Source organism: Oikopleura dioica, chromosome 2, assembly GCF_907165135.1.
Source record: "Oikopleura dioica chromosome 2, OKI2018_I68_1.0, whole genome shotgun sequence".
NCBI classification, from domain to species: Eukaryota; Metazoa; Chordata; class Appendicularia; order Copelata; family Oikopleuridae; genus Oikopleura; species Oikopleura dioica.
The window spans coordinates 5322187-5341297 of NC_137292.1; the positions used below are offsets into that span (position 1 = coordinate 5322187).

The 19111-nt window shown below is 40.5% G+C and overlaps 5 protein-coding genes across 5 annotated transcripts; 2 read left to right on the forward strand and 3 right to left on the reverse strand.

The window, feature by feature from the left end:
• Positions 1 to 5931: 5931 nt before the first annotated feature.
• Positions 5932 to 7607, reverse strand: LOC145699008 (uncharacterized). The gene is made up of 5 exons (XM_081776252.1): positions 7442 to 7607; positions 7144 to 7218; positions 6942 to 7103; positions 6762 to 6902; positions 5932 to 6186 (listed from the first exon to the last, which is right to left on the reverse strand). Exons 1-5 carry the CDS (start codon positions 7543 to 7545, stop codon positions 6111 to 6113), a joined length of 558 nt encoding a protein of 185 aa, XP_081632378.1. The 5' UTR covers positions 7546 to 7607; the 3' UTR covers positions 5932 to 6110.
• Positions 7608 to 7730: 123 nt separating this feature from the next.
• On the reverse strand, positions 7731 to 8883 carry LOC145697872 (uncharacterized). Its single transcript, XM_081775077.1, has 6 exons — positions 8676 to 8883; positions 8536 to 8634; positions 8362 to 8496; positions 8235 to 8306; positions 7912 to 8038; positions 7731 to 7869 (listed from the first exon to the last, which is right to left on the reverse strand). Exons 1-6 carry the CDS (start codon positions 8881 to 8883, stop codon positions 7731 to 7733), a joined length of 780 nt encoding a protein of 259 aa, XP_081631203.1.
• Positions 8884 to 9360: 477 nt separating this feature from the next.
• LOC145699776 (uncharacterized) lies at positions 9361 to 10485 on the forward strand. The gene is made up of 4 exons (XM_081777040.1): positions 9361 to 9422; positions 9734 to 10040; positions 10081 to 10237; positions 10283 to 10485. Exons 1-4 carry the CDS (start codon positions 9376 to 9378, stop codon positions 10426 to 10428), a joined length of 657 nt encoding a protein of 218 aa, XP_081633166.1. The 5' UTR covers positions 9361 to 9375; the 3' UTR covers positions 10429 to 10485.
• Positions 10486 to 11611: 1126 nt separating this feature from the next.
• Positions 11612 to 18537, forward strand: LOC145697873 (uncharacterized). The gene is made up of 6 exons (XM_081775079.1): positions 11612 to 11616; positions 12361 to 12592; positions 12644 to 12932; positions 17082 to 17276; positions 17409 to 18372; positions 18419 to 18537. Exons 1-6 carry the CDS (start codon positions 11612 to 11614, stop codon positions 18510 to 18512), a joined length of 1779 nt encoding a protein of 592 aa, XP_081631205.1. The 3' UTR covers positions 18513 to 18537.
• On the reverse strand, positions 12886 to 14019 carry LOC145700612 (uncharacterized). The gene is made up of 2 exons (XM_081777906.1): positions 13375 to 14019; positions 12886 to 13210 (listed from the first exon to the last, which is right to left on the reverse strand). The coding sequence occupies exons 1-2, from the start codon at positions 13911 to 13913 to the stop codon at positions 12943 to 12945; spliced, it is 807 nt and encodes a 268-aa protein (XP_081634032.1). The 5' UTR covers positions 13914 to 14019; the 3' UTR covers positions 12886 to 12942.
• Positions 18538 to 19111: the final 574 nt, after the last annotated feature.

The window sequence follows — 19111 nt, forward strand, 5'->3', positions numbered from 1 at the left end:
CATTTTCGGAGCATTGACCATGCTCAATGCTGAGGAGTTTAATATTAAATTTTACAGTCTGGTCGACCTTTAGTCTCGAGCCGTTATTTCTGCGCTCTTCTCTCTCAGAATGACGCTGTCTACGTAAACCCGGGTCAACTTAGCACGCCTCTCTCCCTCTTACTGAAAGAAAACAGCTCTTTATATAGCGTTGACTCTTTGACAAAGACCGATGCTCAGAATTTATCAAGAAAGAATAAACTCTGAAATAATAAAGGAAAAGAGAAGACGCGATGGCGGAGTTCAGAAAAGACTCAGATGTCATCTAATTATAAGATCGATTAGCCGATTTTCAAGAGAAACCCGTCCTTAGGGGCTCCCTCAGTTTAGTATAAATGATGAATTTTAAACTACGATCATTCAAAAAAAAAAAAGATTTTTTAACAGGAGAAAAGGGGGTTTCCTCCTTATTTTCTCTAACAATTAAGATATCATCTTGCCGATAGATTTTTTCAACCCTTCTCTATTCAGCAGTTTATTCATATTTTACCTATAAAATCAGGTTTTCCCGGATTTTAGTTATAAAAATCCCGCTTCTCGTCGACCTCCCCCCTTAACTCTTGTTAGAAATGCAGTTTTTTTTCTAGAATTTTTGAAAAAAAGTGATAATGTTATAATTTAAATGAAAGATAAGAATTTTTCATTTGATACGCCGCTTGAAGACTCTTAAGTAAAACATTCTGGACATTTATGCCGAAGACTCTCAATTTTATAAGAATTAAAATTTCAAGTAATAATAATAAATCTCTAATGAAAACCATCTTATCGGAAAAGCAAGATATTTTTGCCGCCCCGATATCTCTTGAGCGCCTCTCTTTTTTCCCGATTTTGAAAAAGTACTGATCTAATTTTCTGCCGATGAAAGTAGCCCGCGACAGTTGAAGTGGTAAATTGGCCCGCAGTCGGAGAGCAGGAACGGAAGGGTCGCAGTCCCTGAGGAGCCACAAGCGTTTGAACGCCAAATTTGGACGCTTATGCACATCATCTGACATATTTAATTGTGCAGAAGCTTCTGGGCAAATTGACAGAAGTGCAATTTTACGGTTCTCACTCGCTTGCGCTTTCCTGTCAATCACCAGAAAAAACGGCAGTTGAACTTTTTGTCTTCAAAAAAAAAAAATTAGACTAGGGCTGTTTTTTATTTTCCGCCGAGCAGTAATTCATTGGTGTCAAGAAAAGAATCGGATTTGAGTAGAATCTTCTATGATATCCAATCGTCTCGACATCCACAACATCATCATTATCTTTATAGATGTTTATAAAAAAAAAGCTCTGGAAACGACGAAAAATTTCGAAAAAATTTGCGTTGGCGGCAACTCCGCTGCTGATTGGCCGGTGTGGAGAACCCGGGCTTCTGATTGGTTGAAAATTTCGATGCAAAATTTGTCGAAATTGTTTTTGTCGATTCAAGGCACCTCCCCAAATAACTTCCAAAAAAATTAGTTCTCATGATAACTCATGATTAGCGTAAGAGCGCCAAAAACATCCATTCCTAATTTGATGCGTTGTATTTGCCGAGCAGAGCCTTCAGTTTCTCCCGGAAAAAGATAGATGCTTTCTTCGACAAACAAGGCTGATCCCAAGTAGCTGATCTAGTAAGACACACTTATTGATCAGGCGAAAGAAAAATGTGAAAACCTGTTTGAGAGATTTTTTCTTCTTCCATTTTCCGAAGATATTCAAAACCCAGATGTCTTTCAAGCCCTTTTCATTCTTGAAATCGTAGCCTCCCAAAGTAGCGATCGCTCCTGACGGCAGCCCAACAGTCTGATGCTGCAAGATCCAGCTAAAACACATCATCGGGAGGAAAACATTGGGTCTTACATTGGATGGTTCGGAAGCGGCTCCCAGCCTTTTTCTGTCAATGTTTCCGAAAAAGCAAACCTCGAATAAGGGTAATCAAAGCCTCCGATCGCTGCTGGCTTTCCTTTATAAAAATCAAGTCCGCCATTCCAATGACCTTTTACCAAAGAAAAGGTCTTTTTGACAGTTTCGCCGTCGAAGATTTCGCATTTTTTCTCTGTTTTCGCATCAAAGCAAACAAGGGCTGAAAATTAATAGGGCTCAGAAACCTGAGTCAAAACTTGAGTCGTGTTCTGAAGAGCAAAAATGAAAAGCCGCGGAGTGGCTATTTTAAGAACGAAGCCGCGTAGCGGCTTCGCAACATGATAGTTTTAATATATTTCAAATATTGGCGAAGCCGCTTTGCGGCTTCGATTTTTAAAAAGCCGCTATGCGAGCTTTTTTCAGAACCTTACTCAGGTTTTTACACAGGTTGCCGAGCCAAGAATGATGCGATTTCTAGAGATGACTTTTACCTTCGGTTCCATCAGAGATAGATAGAGCTTTCCCGATGTAGTAGAAATTGTGGATGAGTTTTAATTCTAGTGTCTTAAACTGGCATTCTTCTAGCACCGAAATCTTCAAGAGGATAAATAAACAAGCGCTGATGATTGTTCTTACCCTGCGTTCATCCAAACCACCCCCAAAAAGATGCAATTGACCATTAACAAGAGCATAGATAGATTTATACGCATAGTTTGCCTTATTCTTATTGCTGGGTGAAATTTTTATGTTTTGATTTTTCGAACCATCTCCAAACAGAGCATAAGGCTGGGCAAACCGTTCTTCAGGAAAAATGACGAGAATCTGACTCGGTCGATTTTGGAAGAAAAATATGTTTTTGATTTCTGTTTTGTCGTCGAATTTTAATAGTTTTATTCTTTTATCATCGATCGATCTCAAATCCTTCATCTTTTCCGATGCAAGAGTTGTTCCATTTTTCAAAATTTCCAAGAAAATTGATGATTTTTCCTGCACATCGAAGTTGATCTCGAGCGATGTCCATGCAAGATGATGGACAAAAACATGCTCGAGCACTAATGATCCTTCGAAAAAATCAGACTGAATCTTGATAGAGTTGTTTGCTAAAAGATGGAGGTCGAATATGCACTCTTCATTATTGTACGATCGAAATTCCAGAATTTTCACGGAAGCATTGGCACTGCTCGTTTTCTTCTGAGGTTCAAAGGATTATCGAAAATGAGGCTCTTGTTTCACTAAGAACCTTCCTTTAGGTCAATGTTGAGCTTTCTTGTCTCGTTAAAATCAAGTTCAAACGACGAAATGTGACTAAATTCATTGAAAGATACAAAAGCCGGGTCCAAGTCTGAATCTGGAACGATTGCCATTGGATAGGGTGGACTGAGGGTACTTGCTTTCGGGGGCTTTTCTCTCTATGCTCGAGAAAAAAATTTTTTTCTAGAGCCCGGCCTGATCGAGGAAATAGATCCTGCTGGGCAGCGTTTTTCGCGAAACCAGGAAAAACATCTTTATGAAACTCGAAGAAGGGATTGCTCGTCACGTGCATCTTCTCTCTCGATTTTCGCTGTTGAAAATCGACCTCGATTTGCTCGAAGTTGAAGAAGATCTCGAAAGTGGTATCAAAGACGACATTTTGGAGGTAAATTCGATCGTTGTTCAAAAAACCATTGATGAGGTATTCGCACTCGTCATTGTTAGTTCCGAATTCGTTGGTGAAAGCAAAATCTTTTGGCGCAAAAAGACCTGAGTAACAGCGCGATTCTTCCTCGTATTTGACAAGCGAGCCGATCCACTCAGTCCCGATCGTGATGTACTTTCCTTCCTTTTCGAGCAGCAAGGAGTACTGCATGTTTGAAAGCACGATGCTTCTCGTGACAAGAACAAGAAGCAGCTTTCCAAGGTCGATCAAGGGAATCACGTGGACAGGATCAAAGTCTCTGAATTCCACTGGCAAAGCGATTTCATCCTTTCGCCAGCCTTTTTCGACCTCTTCTGATGCTCGAATTCTGTTCAAAGCGACCGTCTTTGAGGCCAAAATCCAGCCGTCGCCAAGCCTCATGCTCAGTAGATGAAAAACTCCGCCGAAGCTGATCGCAGAAGTCTTGGCATTGAAATGGTTGCTCGCGATGTATCCTTGGGCAGTTTCAAATCTGGCAAGATTGTAATCCGGCGCGTAGTAGTAACATTTGTCTTTTCTTTCAATCGGAGAGCAGATCGCAACGATCGAAAAGACCGTCGTTTCTTTTTCTTTATTTCTGATGGTGATCTCGTGAGTCCCAATCGACGAGCCATAGTGAAAGACGAAATTACTAGCGAAGATTTTACCTTTTCGTCTGCGAAAAATCATACCTATCAAAGCGGTTTTTAATGAAAAGCGAAGTGATGCCATTTTCCCGGACCCGCTTCATATTGCCTTTTCGATCCACCAAATAATGCTCACCATTTAGGAACGTCGCGCCAATCGCCTTTTCATGTTTTTGAGACGGGATGAACTTAGGGTTAGGGTTAGGGGCTCAATCTCCGGTTTTCAAAAACATTCATAATGCGCAAAATCGTCTTCTTGAGAAGCCATTATTTTGACAGCAGATTGCTCAGGCCGCGTGAGATCAAAAAATTCGAGTGGTATATTGTCGACGATTTCAGTGCTCTGAGAATCATTTCTGGCCAAGTCGAAGACAGGGATAAACTGCTGCTCGTCATTTAACTTTTCACAATTATAGAACGGGCACGGGCAGCCATTTATACAGTAATTTTCTCCAGGACAAACTTCTCCAGCAAAATCAAAAGATCTAGTCAGCTCAAAGCAAATTGACTCGCATGGGGAAATTGGATTTGTCTTCGTTGATTTCAAAATGAGTGTATTTGAGCATAAATGGCGGCAGACTTTTGCATCGTAGAATTTTTTCTTTTTGCATCGTCTGAGATTCACTTCGTTTTCTTCTTCAGAAAACACCATTTTTTCGTTTTCTAGGGGCGGTATTTTGGCGACGGGCTGTGGGAGGATGAATTTTTTGGTTTCGAAGCATTTCTTCATCAAATGTCCGCAAATGTCCATTGATTCAAATCGAATGCAATTTTTATAGCTTCGATGGCATGTTGAAGTCAGATACGTCGTTTTGCCCTTCGATTTCTCGAGTGATTGAAAATTCGCTAAGACCATGATGGAAATCCAAAAAAGAGAGCCAAAAACTGTGTAGGTATACTTTTGCGGGTTCGTTGAAAATCCATGCTTTGCGATATTAACTGACCCATTTACTTTTTTCTTGTATAATTTTTTGCTCAAATCTGCTTTTTGAGTATGAATGTTTCGAGAAGCCAACACCGACTCGGGAAAGAGGTAAGTTTTCTTGCCACTTCGTTTCAATATTCCAATGCATTGGCAATCCAAACACTAGAGAATGTGCAGTTTAGTATTACTAAGGCCCCGATTAAGGGGTAAAATTAAGGGGGGGGGGGTCGACGAGAATTTTTTCCGGGGTGATCGTAATTTCGCTTATACCCATAGTCTGGATATGAATCATATATTTTTGGAATGTACAGATCCTCCCGAATCTGTTGAGCCTAAAATCATTTGATAAAAATTAGATTTAGGGGGTGAAATGATTGAAATTGTAAAAAAATGACCATTTTTGGTGCCGAAAAAGGCCCTACTTTGACGGGATTTTTGACCGATTTTTTCTGGCCAAAATTTTTTCTAGTTTTTGCCGGTTTATTTTTTCAATCCCTTTCTATTCACCAGTAAAATCAGATTTTGCCTTTTTAATCTGGTTTTCCCGCATTTTTGGTCACGGAAATCCCGATTCTCGTCGACCTCCCCCTTAAGGGAGTCACGAAGAAAGAAACCTGTATTCTCTCTTGATAAAATTCTTCGGACGGTTCTCCCGTCTCTCTCATTTTTCCTCTTCAGTTTTTGTTTGACAACGCGAAAATAAAGGAAAGGCAAATGTCAAAAAGGAGTTTCCAAGGCTGACATTTTGACATTTATTTCTTTATGAGAGTAAAAATGGGACGTTTTACGTATTTTTTTTTGTTTGATGGTTTTTTTTTTGTTTTATTTTCTTTCGAATGAAATTTAAAATTTATTGTTCAAAGTATGAGGAACGAGTAGCGTGCGCAAAGATCATAAACAGCGAAAACATAAATAATCTTCTCGCAATCAATCACTTTTGAATCTTGTCACGAGGCAGGAAGGCAGGAAGAGGTAGCCCTGAACTTTTCCAACAGCAGCGTCTTCTTTCTTCAACTGATCAGCTTATGCTTTTGTTGAGTAATCGTCGTTGGGAGGATCCGAAATTTTCAAAAGTCACTCGTCCAGAATAATTACTAAAAAGGAATACTAAGGATTCTTCATTTGCTCAGAAACCTGTGTTGGAGCCTGAGTCAGGGTCAAAAATGAACTTCAAGAAAAAGCCGCATAGCGTCTTTTATAAAAACGAAGCCGCGAAGCGGCTTTGCCAAAATTATCTTAATCAATTATTTTATAAAATAAATTTTTATTATATTTTTGGCAAAGCCGCTTCGCGGCTTCATTTTTATAAAAGCCGCTACGCGGCTTTTCATTGAAGCCATTATCAGACTCTTACTCAGGTTTCTGAGGTTCTTAATATAATTATTCGATAAATTTAATAATTTTTGCAAAGCCGCTTCGCGGCTTCGTATTAATAAAAGCCGCTACGCGGCTTTTTATTTTGAAATTTTAAATAATAAAAAAACCCTGTCTCAAATTCTGTTAATAGATTTGCGAGCCCAAATATGAAAAAAACGGTTCTTAGCAAGGCAAAGTTCAAAAGGACTTAGTTCAAAATATTATTCAATATTTTCACGTTTGGAACAATTGGTTTTGTTATCCTCTTACTCTTTTGAGAGTCTTAGAGTGTTTTGGATACAGAACGGTTTACCTCTTGAGCGATTGTCGTCTTTGATAATTGAAATTGGCGCTGCTGGAGCAGCCAGAATTGATTTTATCCGTCGAAATGTCAAAGCCGGAAAGTCGTTCTAGCGATCGAAGCGATCGTTTTATCGAGCAAGGGGTCGTGTGCCTAGAAAAAATGGATTTTCGGATCGAGAAAAACGCATACTGAGATGGGTAAAGATGAGAAGTCGACTCAGAATCGACTGAATTTTCTTTCCGGAGCTGAGATCGTTTCCACCTGCCTCCGTTTCTTATTGCAATGGACGTTTTTCGATTGTGGTTGACTTGTTCTACGTTGTGGACAGATATCTGATTGGCGATTTGCAATCTAGAACTCTCATGTTTGAACATAGAATAAGGGTATTTACTTGTAAAAGGCATCATCTCGGAGATCTTCGAAATTTTCTCTTGAAATCGGGATTTCGAACTTTTCTTTTTTCGAGCTAAAAATTTGCTTTCAAAATTGAATATAAACCCCCCTAATATTTTAAGGAGTCAGGAACTGACAAAAAATTTCGACAAATTTTACGTGGAAATTTTCAACCAATCAGAAGCCTTGATTTGGCAAACCAGCCAATCAGAAGCCGATAAGCCGCCCACGCAAAATTTATCGATTTTTTTGTCGGTTCCTGACGCCACCCGCTTAATTTTAGTCCAAAAACTGACCTAAATATTTTTCGTATTCTTTTCCAAATTGACGATTTTTGACACTTATTTTCAGACTGTTCAAAATTTCTTATATTTCTGCGAACCTCTGAATGCCGATCCATTTTTATGAAAATAAGAAAATTGCAAAAAAAAAATTTAAATTCTAGTATTTCGTGTTTGCCTCGCTGGGCCACACTTCTTATGAGACGCCTCTTTTCGCATTTCCATTTTTTGGCAAGACAATTACTTTTATGGCCCGGATTCGCGCCTTGTTTTGGAGAAAATGTTTTATTTTGCATTTTAATAGCTAAGACAATCTGGTGGAAATTGAGCAGGAAATATCTAGTTTGTCGATTTGGGAAGTCGAAGTCGTCATTCGAGGAAAACGGAGGGCATCGGTTCCGACCAGGGAGACGTGAAGGGCTGTTCCGGTCGTTGTCACTGCTCTAGAATGAAGATTGAAGGAAGGGATGGAGAGGGGACTGTACTTGTTGGTGAGAATGGTGAAGGAAGCGGAGTCGAGATTGAGGGTACAGTCGGTCAGGTCGACGAAGAAACTGTCCGAGGAATCGTGGGTCACCTTGACGTCCATCATTTCTCCAAGACGGTCTCCACCTAGAGAAAAATCTTGAGAAAACTTAATATTTATTTTTCGATATTCAACCTCACAGTTTTGAATAAATTTGGATACGGCCAAAAATCGTCAAGATAATTTTATTTTTACTTCAGCTTTATAAAATTTAGAGAAAATCCTAAAGAAATAAATAAAGCCAACTTTATGGTGTTTGTATTTTTTTATACTTCAGATTACCTGTAACATTGAAAGAAAACACTGTATTGAAAGGAATTTCGCCCGTTGTCGTGACAGTCGAAATCGTCATCGCTAGAATATTAGAATTATCATCAATTAGTGCCCTATCAGATCATCTTTTCCTTACCATCTTTGGTAACCGAAGACGAAGAAGTATACCCATCGAGGGAGACACTTTCGCAGGTGATTTCTTGAACATCTGAAAAAAATACTGTAGCGCCGTCGACTGTAGCTGCGTGTTGGACATATCCAGTGTAGTTCACTACATTTTAGCGTAAGATATTAGAGAATGGATGAGTACCTGAGCTTCCACCAGAAGAAGTAAAGCAATCAGCGTATGGGACGTTCAAAGTGCTGTTTAGAACACAATTGGTCGGGATGGACGCGGAGGAATCGAATTCTAGACAAAGATGAGGGTTAAGGGGAGGGTTGCTACTGTACCTTTTGTTTTAGCAATGTTTAGCCCGGTCAAATCGGTACCAAAAGCCCTGTCTATCTCATTAAAGCAAGTGGTATTCAACGTCAAATCCGCCGTCGTCGAGTTGCAATTCACCTCAAACAACAAGCAGCTGTCCGCATATGTCAGCGGAGCTACTGTAGTTGTTTGCCCAGCTACTGTCGTTGCTGAAAAAAGTAGAAGAAATAACATTCTCTCCTTGAATATCTCTACTTTCTTTTACGAAATAAGGAGCAGAAAAGCAGTAAAAATGCTGATTTTATGAGCTCTTTCTAGCGGATGCATGGAGCATTGTTTCGTCAGAGAATTTAATTATAGAGCATTTAAAACGATTCGGAAAAAAATCAGAGTTGACATTAATTTTCACTTAGAAACAAGGCTTTATCTCTGAAACTTCCGCTTGATAATTGTACAATTTTTAATCCGACCAAATTTGCTTTGAGTATTTAAGTTTTTTAAATACTTTATTTATAAACTTTTTTTTCCGGAGTGGCAAGGATTGGTCCAATGCCGGGAAAGAAATAACTCGTTAAACAAACTTTGTTATGCATATTATTACTTAAAGCTTAGCCCTTGAAATAAGCATAACTCGGAGTTTAGACCAAACAGGGACTTGCGTATATAATCGTGAGCGCTTTGCTCTCTACCATCACATTTCAAAAAGGATATATTTTTTGAGAAAAAATGAAAATTTCCGGCTTTTTGCTTTCTAGCGTTTCTTTTGCTCAAAGGTATGTCTTTAATTTACTCCTCAGAAGCTTTGATCATGACTCATGACTCAAGAGAGACGCTATCAAGCTCGACATAAAGATTAAGGGTATCAACTTGGTATTGCGAAAGTCGAGAAAAAAGGACTTTTTTCTGGCAATTTTTCTAAATTTCGGAAAATTATTCTAGATTCTAGACTCAAAAATTTATTCAAACAAAGCATAAGAGGATAGCCAAACCTCTCGAATATATAACTTATTTTAGGCATTCCTTTGACAACATATTTCTAAAAGTTGAAACCCCATCATCCCACGTATCATAAACATTTCTCTAGAATAAACCTCCGAAACTTGACGGACAGCATCTCCCACTGGGACGACCTCATCGACGATACTCCAACCCAACACTGGTCAGACCGACCAACTCAAGGCAGTGAGAGCTCTGAAGATCGCCCCATCGACAACCTCCAGCTCGGAAAAACAGAAGAAAGCGAGGAGAGACTGATCTTTCCCCTCTCAGAAGAAGATCAAGAAAAACGATATCTTTCGGATGTCGAGAAAAACACCTGTTTTGACTGCCGAGGAACAACCGCCATTGACTGCCTTCAATGGGGAAGAAAAGTCGACTGCTACGACCACGAGGTAGGCCAGAAAAAAGAGCCATCGAATCATCAACTTTCAGGTCTGCCAAGTAGTGGAACGAAGAAGAGGAGGAAAATCATACTTTATCGAGGCAAAATGCAAGCAAAAATTCGCCGCATGCCAAATCAACCAGCAACAAAACAACAAGACCCACGGAATCAATGAGCTGACAGAGTGCCACAATCAACAATTTGACCGTAAAGCCCCCTCTTTTTTTGCCGAAAATCTCAATTTTTTCTTAGTAAATGGAGCAGAGATCCCTTCAACTTGCCGGCAATGTGCTTCGGATGTTCGCACAATGACACAATTTATCGCGGAAATTTCTCGATTTGACGAATTTAACGGTTTGCCGGTCGAGAAATGGATGAAAAATCTTGACGAAAAATAAGCTCAATGCCTTTTTCAACCTTTTTTCTGTAAATAAAAGTCAAAGTTTTAAAAAAAATTGATGACTCTTTTTCATCCTCAGCTGATAAGCCCGCCCTTGACTCATTTCATCCCTTTCTCTTCAAATTCTAGCGCGATTGAAAACACAAATCTAAGCACATGCCATATGGAGCAAATCGTAAATTTTCTAACAGACAAATCAGAGAATCCGAGCGAAAATGATATTTACGAAAATTTGGTGGATATTATGTTCCAAATGGACAGTGGATTTGGCCAGTGTGTGTTTTTGTTGGACAAGGGAAACTTTAATCTGTTTCTTAATAAGTTGAAGAGATATGTGGTTATTAACTCGATGAATTTTCTAAGGAAGGCCTCAAAAATTCAAATCTTTACTGAAGAAATTACTTAATTGGGAAAAATCTCAAAAAAACTATGTTTATTTTGGGCAAAATCGACGAATAAAATCAGATAATTTTGATGAAATTTCGGTCAAATTTTAACCAATCAGATGGTCGCTTTTGGTCCGTGAGCCAATGAGATTCGAGAATATATTGACACAAAATTTCGGTCGATTTATTGTACTTTTTTTGCTTTTTCGAGCCAAAAAATTAGAAAACCGGTAAATAAGGGTCCTCCTTTTGACATGATATTTTCGCTCTAGAATTTTCGAGACCTTTTTGAAGAGACGAAATTCCACTGATATCAAGCCTGGAAAAGGCCTCAATCGAAGACTGGCGAGCTATTTCAAATGTGGTCATTTTCTGCGCTGTTCAGCACTCCTCATGGTAAGCAATTCTAAAGATGCTCAAATCAAAAAATCTGTAGCCAACAATCGCTCATCGAGATCCTCCAAAAAATGCCGGAATCTCGCCAAAAAGAAATCATGGAAAAAATGAACACGCTCCGAAATCAACACTCGCTAAACGACGAACTAAGCGCGGAGATTTACAAACAGACCCAAAGAGCTGATCAATGCGAGCTGGAAAATGAGCAGCTGAGGGAAGAAATAACGAGGTTGCGATCAAAAGCGGAGAATTTGAACAGAGAGAAGGCGTTTATCGCGGATTCTTGTGAGCAGACGGTTTTGGAGATTCGCTCGAAATTGGAGTCTGTGAGGGAAGAGCTGCTAAGGACGGAGCATCAGTTTGAGGAAGAAAGATTGATAAGGTAAGTTTTCACATGACATGGGGCCTTTTGAGGGGGTGGCAAAAAAAATTTCGACAAATTTTGCGTGGGCGGCTCCTTGGCTGCTGATTGGCCGGTGCCCCGAATCAAGGCTTCTGATTGGTTGAAAATTTTCACGAAAATTGTCGAAATTTTTTGTCCGTTCCCTCTTTTGAGGTCGGAAACCTGTGTAGAAAACCTGAGTCAGGTTTTAAAACAGGTTGAACTTACTTGATGAATCTTCACAGACTCCTGTCAAAGCATAGCCATTGATAATTACAGGCTCAGCATAAGTATTCATCACGTGACCGAGCTCGAAGTAGCACGCGCAGACGGGCTGGATCCCCATCAACTCCATAAACTCGGTCGTAACGCAGTAGGCATTGAAAGGAGCACAATCATCTGTGGAAGAACAGTTTATTTCCCAAACAGCCATGGCAGTGACTCTCAGAAACGGCAGACTTGTGAGCAAAATAAGAAGCTTAGAAATTTTTAGCTCAAAATTCAAAAAAAAAAATCTTACTTGTTCAAACTTCATTTTTCAAATCTCTTCGATCTTTGATTTTTTGTGGCTAGTCTGAGATGGAACGATTTTCTGAACACTTTTGAGCGCAGTTCATAGTTTTTACAGCTTTCAGATTACAACGAAAATGTTATTTACGGCATAAACAGAGGTTAAGGTCATTTCAACTTCATACTTGCCATAAATCGAGAATTCTAAGCATCTTTTATAAACTTCGTCATCATCAGCGCAATCTGAATATTTCAGGGAGGAGCTGGAAAAATCAGAAGAATCGATCCGACAATCACTTTCTCAAAAAGAAGAAGACTTCCAAACAACCCTATCTGAGCTTCAAAAGTCTCATGTTCAGCGAGCCGAATTTGAAGAGCTTCAAAAAGAATACGACAACCTGCAAAATGAGTTTGAAATCATCAACGTCAATTATGTCGACAAAAGTCTTGAATACGACGATTTACAAGAAGAAATGAAGAAATTAAAGGTCAGTTTTGAAAATAAAAAAATGATCGTTTTTCAACCCTTTTTTGCTCAGAAAGAATGCAGCTTCGCGAAAAATCTCAAAAAAGAAAACAAAAATTTAAAAATCCAGCTCGAGGAACTCATTTGGTCGCACGAAAACGAGCTCGCCGAGAAAGAACACTTCATGGAAGATCGAATCAAAACACTAGAAAATCTGCTCGAAGAATCACATGACGAAAACGAGCGACTTTCAGAAGAGCTTTTGGATCTCCGCGATTTCGAAATTGAAAAGTCGCTTTCTGCAGAACTCGGGAAAATCGACAAAAGCCCCGATTTTGAAAGAGTCATCGAGCCAGTTTCAGGTTAGTTTGTTTATTGGGGAGTATAGGAAAAGAAATACATTCCAAGCTGCATTTTCGGCTGAAGCGATTTGTAAAAATTGAGCTTTTTTGGTTTGCCCCACTCGTTGCATTCTTCGTAGCGCAGGTCGTAGACAAAACCGCCAGAGCAGCAGCCGAAAAGAAGGGATTTGTAAGCGTTGCCGTTGCAGCAGGCTTCGTCAGGGGCGAGTTGGATTTTGAAATCATTGTTTCCGCATAATCGGTTTTCATCGACCTCGGCTTTTTGGACGACTCGATTTCTTAAAAACGATTGGAAAATTAACCCGCAGGAAAAGCAATATCTTTTGGCAGGGGGCGCCCTTTTAGCCAATCACAGTCAAGTATTTTTTCCATTAGCCAATCAGACAGGACCCCCCTCCGATCTCCGCTGGGCCTGACCCTAGCTTATTCATTTCCGACTTACTCGATACAAAAAGCTTCATCCCTTGAAAACGAACTTCCAGAACAACAACCTTCTTTCGCTGGCTCCTTTAATTCACTACCGCCACAGCAGACTCGCCCATCATTAACATATTTTTCTGAGCAACAAGAATATCCATTTTGTTTTTCAAAAACTTTTCCGCCGCAGCAAACTTGTTTCCTGGAATAATAAGGTGCTCCTTCGCAGCATTTATCACCAGCGCTTCGGCTTACAAGTTTGTTTCCGCAGCAAAGGTGAAACTGGACACTGTAGGTCTCCTCTGTTCGTATCATTTTCTTTCCATCCCAAGATGAGATCGAGCATTTTCGCGTGTTCAGGGTGAAAAATGGGTTGTATTCTCTCACGACTTCAATCTTTGCGGGCTGGTTTGTTGGCGTTGGAGAGAGATAAGTCCTCGCAGTTGGCGGTGGTTGCTCTTTTTTCTCATTTTTCGGGCATTTTCCGGGCTTGAGCGAAATATCATCGAAGGCAACTTCTGACGCAAAGCTAAAACCGCGAGTTACAGTGAGAAAGAGCTGCATTTTCCCCCATCTCCAAGTTTCTGGAAGCTCAGTTTCTAGACGAACTTCGATCCAGTGCTCATTATTGACGGATTTTTTGGGAAGATTGCTGATGATTATTTCTTCGTTTTTGTTCAAATTCTTTTTTTGGGCTTCAAATTTGAATTCTAGCGCTTTGAACTGCCAATTTTCGCCCTTCCTTTAGCCCAAGGGATCGTCTAAAAAGCGCCTTTCCGTAGGCCAAGTAAAAGAGCTCGATACAGTAGGTTTTGTCTGTAATTTGAACTTCCGGGGAAAAAATCTTGGCTCCATCCATATTTTTCTTGTTTCGACTGCCAGTCACAAGATATCCGCCCTTTTCGCCACTCCGATCTGATTTTGCCCCAGTAAGGGCGGAGTAAGATTGGCCAAATCTCTGCTCGAATCGTATCTCTTTTAATTTTTATTGAAAAAAAAAGAAATTCATATTTACGAATTTTTAAAAAAAGTCTTACTTACTCGAGTTCTGATCATTTTTCCAGCTCGAAGGGGATTCTCATTTGTTAATTAGTTTTCATAAAGGATGAAGTTTTTAGAATCCCTGGCCAGGACACCAATCTTCATTCCAAGAGCATTGAAAGCCATAAATTTTCTCTCCGTCGATAAAAACTCTTGCATCGGCAAAATTCAACAAAATTAAATCAAGGAAAAAAGTCATCTCCGAATATCTGTCTCTCTTAGCTCAAATAATGAGCTGAAAAAAGGAATCTATTTATACTGTTTTCTGTTTATGAATTCAGAACTCGCTGATTCGAAAAAGTTATTTTTGGTATCTCTTGCTTTTTAGATCTTTTTATATTTGGAACATAGAACATTTGCTGCCCGGAAATGAATAAACATTTTTTTACAACATGAAATCCGAGTAAATTTTTATTATGCAAATACCGAGTGCACTCCCTTAATTTTTCTTCTCATTCTAGAGCTGGTCGAATTTCTTCCGGAAGAACTGAAATTTGAAAATTCCTTATTTTGGATGATAGATTCTATAAAATTACCGATAGCTAGGCGTCAGTGTTACTGGTAGTAGTTGTAGTCGTAGTGGTAGCAGTAGGACAAAGCCCACAAGATTCTTTGCACATTTCTCGCATGTACATTGGATTTTTCGAGCAATTGCCGCTCGCAGCCAATGATGCGCAGTCATTATCTTTATCAGCACAACAAGGGCTTTTGACGGGGTCTCTGCACTCACAGGTAAACCCAGATCTATCAGCAGTGTTGACGCATCGTTCGTTGTCAGCGCAATCATGATGAGCGCATGGAAAATGTTCTCCTGTTCGGGGTTCGGTTCCAGGTTCGCAGCTGAAGCTTATTTCTGGATGATCTCCGAACGGGAAAACGTAGCTAGCGGATAATTCTCCGTTGTCGCCAAAGCAGACGTTGTCTGATTCGGCCCCTGTCCAGGCCCACGGAGCATCGCATCCACCCCACCCAGGGAAGTCGCAGACAGTCCATCCTTTCTCCGTCTCCCATCGGATCCCTCCGAGCCATTCGTGGTCACCTGGGCATTGATAAAAATCCTTGCCGTTGTATGTCCCACAGGCGACGCAAGATCCGACGCCATTCCAGTTTACATAAAGAGAGGAGCAGCAGCCTAGGGCAGTTTTAGGCGCCTCCTCAAAGCAATCAGCGAGACGGTTATCTTCGTCTTCTCCGTCGAGACAGTCCCTAAAGCCATCGCAGAATCTGTGCTCGAAGATCGGTCGGATCACGCCAACGACATCTGGCTCAAGGCACCTTGATCGCGGCACGAGCGGGTGGGTATCGAGTTTGCCTTCGCAGTAGAGAGCGTGCCCCTGCTCGGCATCGGTGGTGGTGAGAAGGTGATGAGGAGCGTAGCTGCGGCCGTTGACGAGGGTGTACCCGGTCTTCATCAGAGTGGAAGCCGGCTCGAAGGGATGGCCACTGTCAATCCATTCATCTTCGTTGATGGCACCGACAGCATCTCCACCGGTGATGTGGTCAGCCCAATCTGGTCGATCTTCTTCGTGGAGAAAGCCGAGAGCGTGGAGGAACTCGTGATGGATGCCGCCGCCACTGATGCAAGAGTTTTCGAGTCGAAGTGCTTGCCATCCGGGATGGATTCCACTTACGCCATTGCTGCAATCGTCGAGTTCACAAACACCGATGAATGACCAGCAACCAGTGCTGTCCGAGGTCTCACCAACAATGTGAACACCGATGTCGTTCGAGAAGGCTCCATCGTACACGAATTTCAGACATCCCATGGCTTTGGTCAGGTCGGCGAGCTCATCGTGGATTTGCTGCCAGCTTTCTTTTGGAACTGTATCTTGAATGGCATATGGAACAACGTATCGTCCATCCGAGTCGGTCTCGCTCCACTTTACAGCCCAGCTGTTTAAACCTCTGACAACTCTATGTCTGCTTGGTGCGTTCTGGTAAATATTCAGCTTGTCAGCATCGTAACCGAGCTTGACAAGGGCATCAACTTGCCACGGAGCGACAACGAGATCGCCAGACTCGCCCTGGTCGCCGTGGGCGCTACTTCTTGTATACGCCCAGGGCAGATCTCCTGGGTAGCGTGCTCGTTTCCATTTTGTAGTTGAAGTCTAAAAAATTTTTTATTTGAAATTTTTGGCCGAAACTCGTACATTGCAAGTAGCAATCGCTGAAGTAGTAGTTGTGGTCGTTGTTGTTATCGAATTTTGACAGTTTTTTCCAGTAAAAGATTCAGGACACAGGCATGAATAACCTCTATCATCGCTCGAGCAGATTCCATTGTTGAGACAAGGTTCGCTGGCGCATGGAGAGATCTCTTTCGAGTCCTTCATTGATACCAAAACAGACGGTATTATGACAGCCATGGCACCAATCAGCGCAACTAGTATTTTCACAAAAGTTTCCATAACAAACGAGTTTTGTAACGAAGTCCGACTTTGGGTTGCTCTCTCTTCATTGTTTTTTTCTGGATCTCCTGCTTTTGGTCTTTTGATTTTTATCATTTTCTTCATTTTCGACGTTTCCGAACCTCTACTCATTTAGAAAAAGTAAAAATAGACCCTACTGTATTGACACTTCAGTTTGGCAAAGGAGGAAATGAATAAGCGATTGTTTCAGTTACTTTATTTCTCATTATGATCTTTAATTTTCATCAAGCTTTAATCAAGAAATCTTTTAACCTTCTTATTCTAGAGCTGGACGAATTTCTCCCGGAAGAGCTGAAGAAAATCCTGAGCAGGAGAGTTTCTGAGTTTGAAACGAAGATTTTTGAAAATAATGAAAAACTTGCTTCTTTGATGGAAGAAAATGAAAATCTCCGACGATCAAATCTTCTTTCATCATTTTCTCAAGATCTGATTCGTCAAGCTGAAACAGCGCCACCTGCAGGTTTGAAAAATATTTTTTTCTTTAGCTCAATTGAGTTCGGAAATCTGCCTAGAAAACCTGAGTCAGGGCCCTGAAAGGGCTGTTTGAAGCCTGACTCAGGTTTTCTACTCAGCAAACTAATCCCAGCTTTAGATTCTGAAGCCCTTCAACTGTCTTTAACAAATCATTTGGATTTATTCCGCAATTTGTTGGAAGAAAAAGAAGACGAAATCTTCTATCTCGAGGACCGGCTGAAAAACTCAGAGGAGGAAAAATCATCTCTTCTTGAAAAACAAGCGAAGCAGTTCAATTCACAAATACGGCTTTTCCGAGAGCTTTTGGAAGAAAAAGATGAAGAAGTTGAGCAAAAAAATGAAGAACTAAAAATCGAGAAGCGAAGTTTCAAAGAGCTAGAAAGCGAAATTCAAGTCCAAGAGTCGACGATTTTATCGACAAAAAATCATGTCAAGTTGTTGTTTCAAAAAGCTCAAGAACTCTCAAAAATAACGGACGAAAAAGCCGCCTTCCTCGAAAATCAAAATAAAGAAAAAGAGGCGCTAGAAAATAAGCTTCAATCTGCGGTAAAGAAAAACGAATCCTGCGGCAAAAAACTCCTCCAAGCGAAAGGCGAAAAAACTAAGTTGAAAGAAGAGCTAGAATCGTTGAAAAATCAGCTTGCTAAAATCAAGGAGGACAAACGCCTTTCAGAAGAACGAAGCTTACAACGGACAAAGAAGATTTCAGAAATGAAAGAAATCGAGCTTCAAAAGCTAAAATCGGAGAATAAACGGCTCAAATGCTCGCTAGAATCGGAGCAAGAAGGAGCTGAAAGGCTTGAAGAAAGATTTGCCGATGAAGAAATGAAGATCAACCAACAAAGGGAAAAAATGAACGAGCTCGCTTCAAAACTGCAAAAAATGGAGGCTCTTTTAACAGCTAAAAAGACGGTGAAGAAGGACTTGGAAGTGTTTCCAGTCTTGATCAACTCTGGAAAAGATGAAATGAAGGAAAAGATTTTGGAAAAATTCAAGTTTGAACGAGAAAGAAGAGTAGACGCTGAAAAGGAATTGAGAAATTGCGAGGCGAAAAGAATTGAATACGAACGATTTTGTCTTAGGTAAACTTCTAACGTTGGTACCTCCTTAATTTTCAATATCTTTCAGGTTTTTACGAAGCACTGGAATCGGAATACGCCTTTCAAGAAACTTTGGCCTTGAAGAACTTATGAGAAATTTTATTATGAATGATTTCCTGTAACAAAAAAAATACAAAATGCTCATCAGTGTATTCCAGTTATTTCTACGTGCATTTGAACAAGCACCGCCCAGAAGCAAAGAAAACTGGTCATGTAGTCGTTGAGAAAGTTTCCATCGATATTTCGCGAAAGACGTAATTGATGACGAGTTCTGCCGATGAAGAGGGGAAAGGAGCAGGGGCAGATGCACATTAAAAATGACATTGATCGTGTTATCTCTGAAGGTTTTTCAAGGAAGGGGATAGGAAGAAAATTAAATAGGGGTGGCCTTGTTCATTCGGCTCTTCCTGCAGGTGAGCCCTCGTTAACTTTTGGGCCACTTTAGGAATCCTGATTGGCAGACGATCTTCGAAAGAAAGGCTACGCGGCCAAAGGATGAACAAGGGGACTAATGTAGAGGCTCAACGAGGAACAAGGCAATCCCTGTTTTACCTGGATATTTTCTTAGAAACAAATCTGATTTTCTCAAATCCGAGAGAAAAACGCAGGGGAGACCAAGCGCTGATAAACGAGACGGGAGCTTTTCCAGCCATTAGCTTTTCCAGCCGTTAGCTTTTCCAGCCATTAGCTTTTCCAGCCTTGCTGGAAATTCTAATTTGCT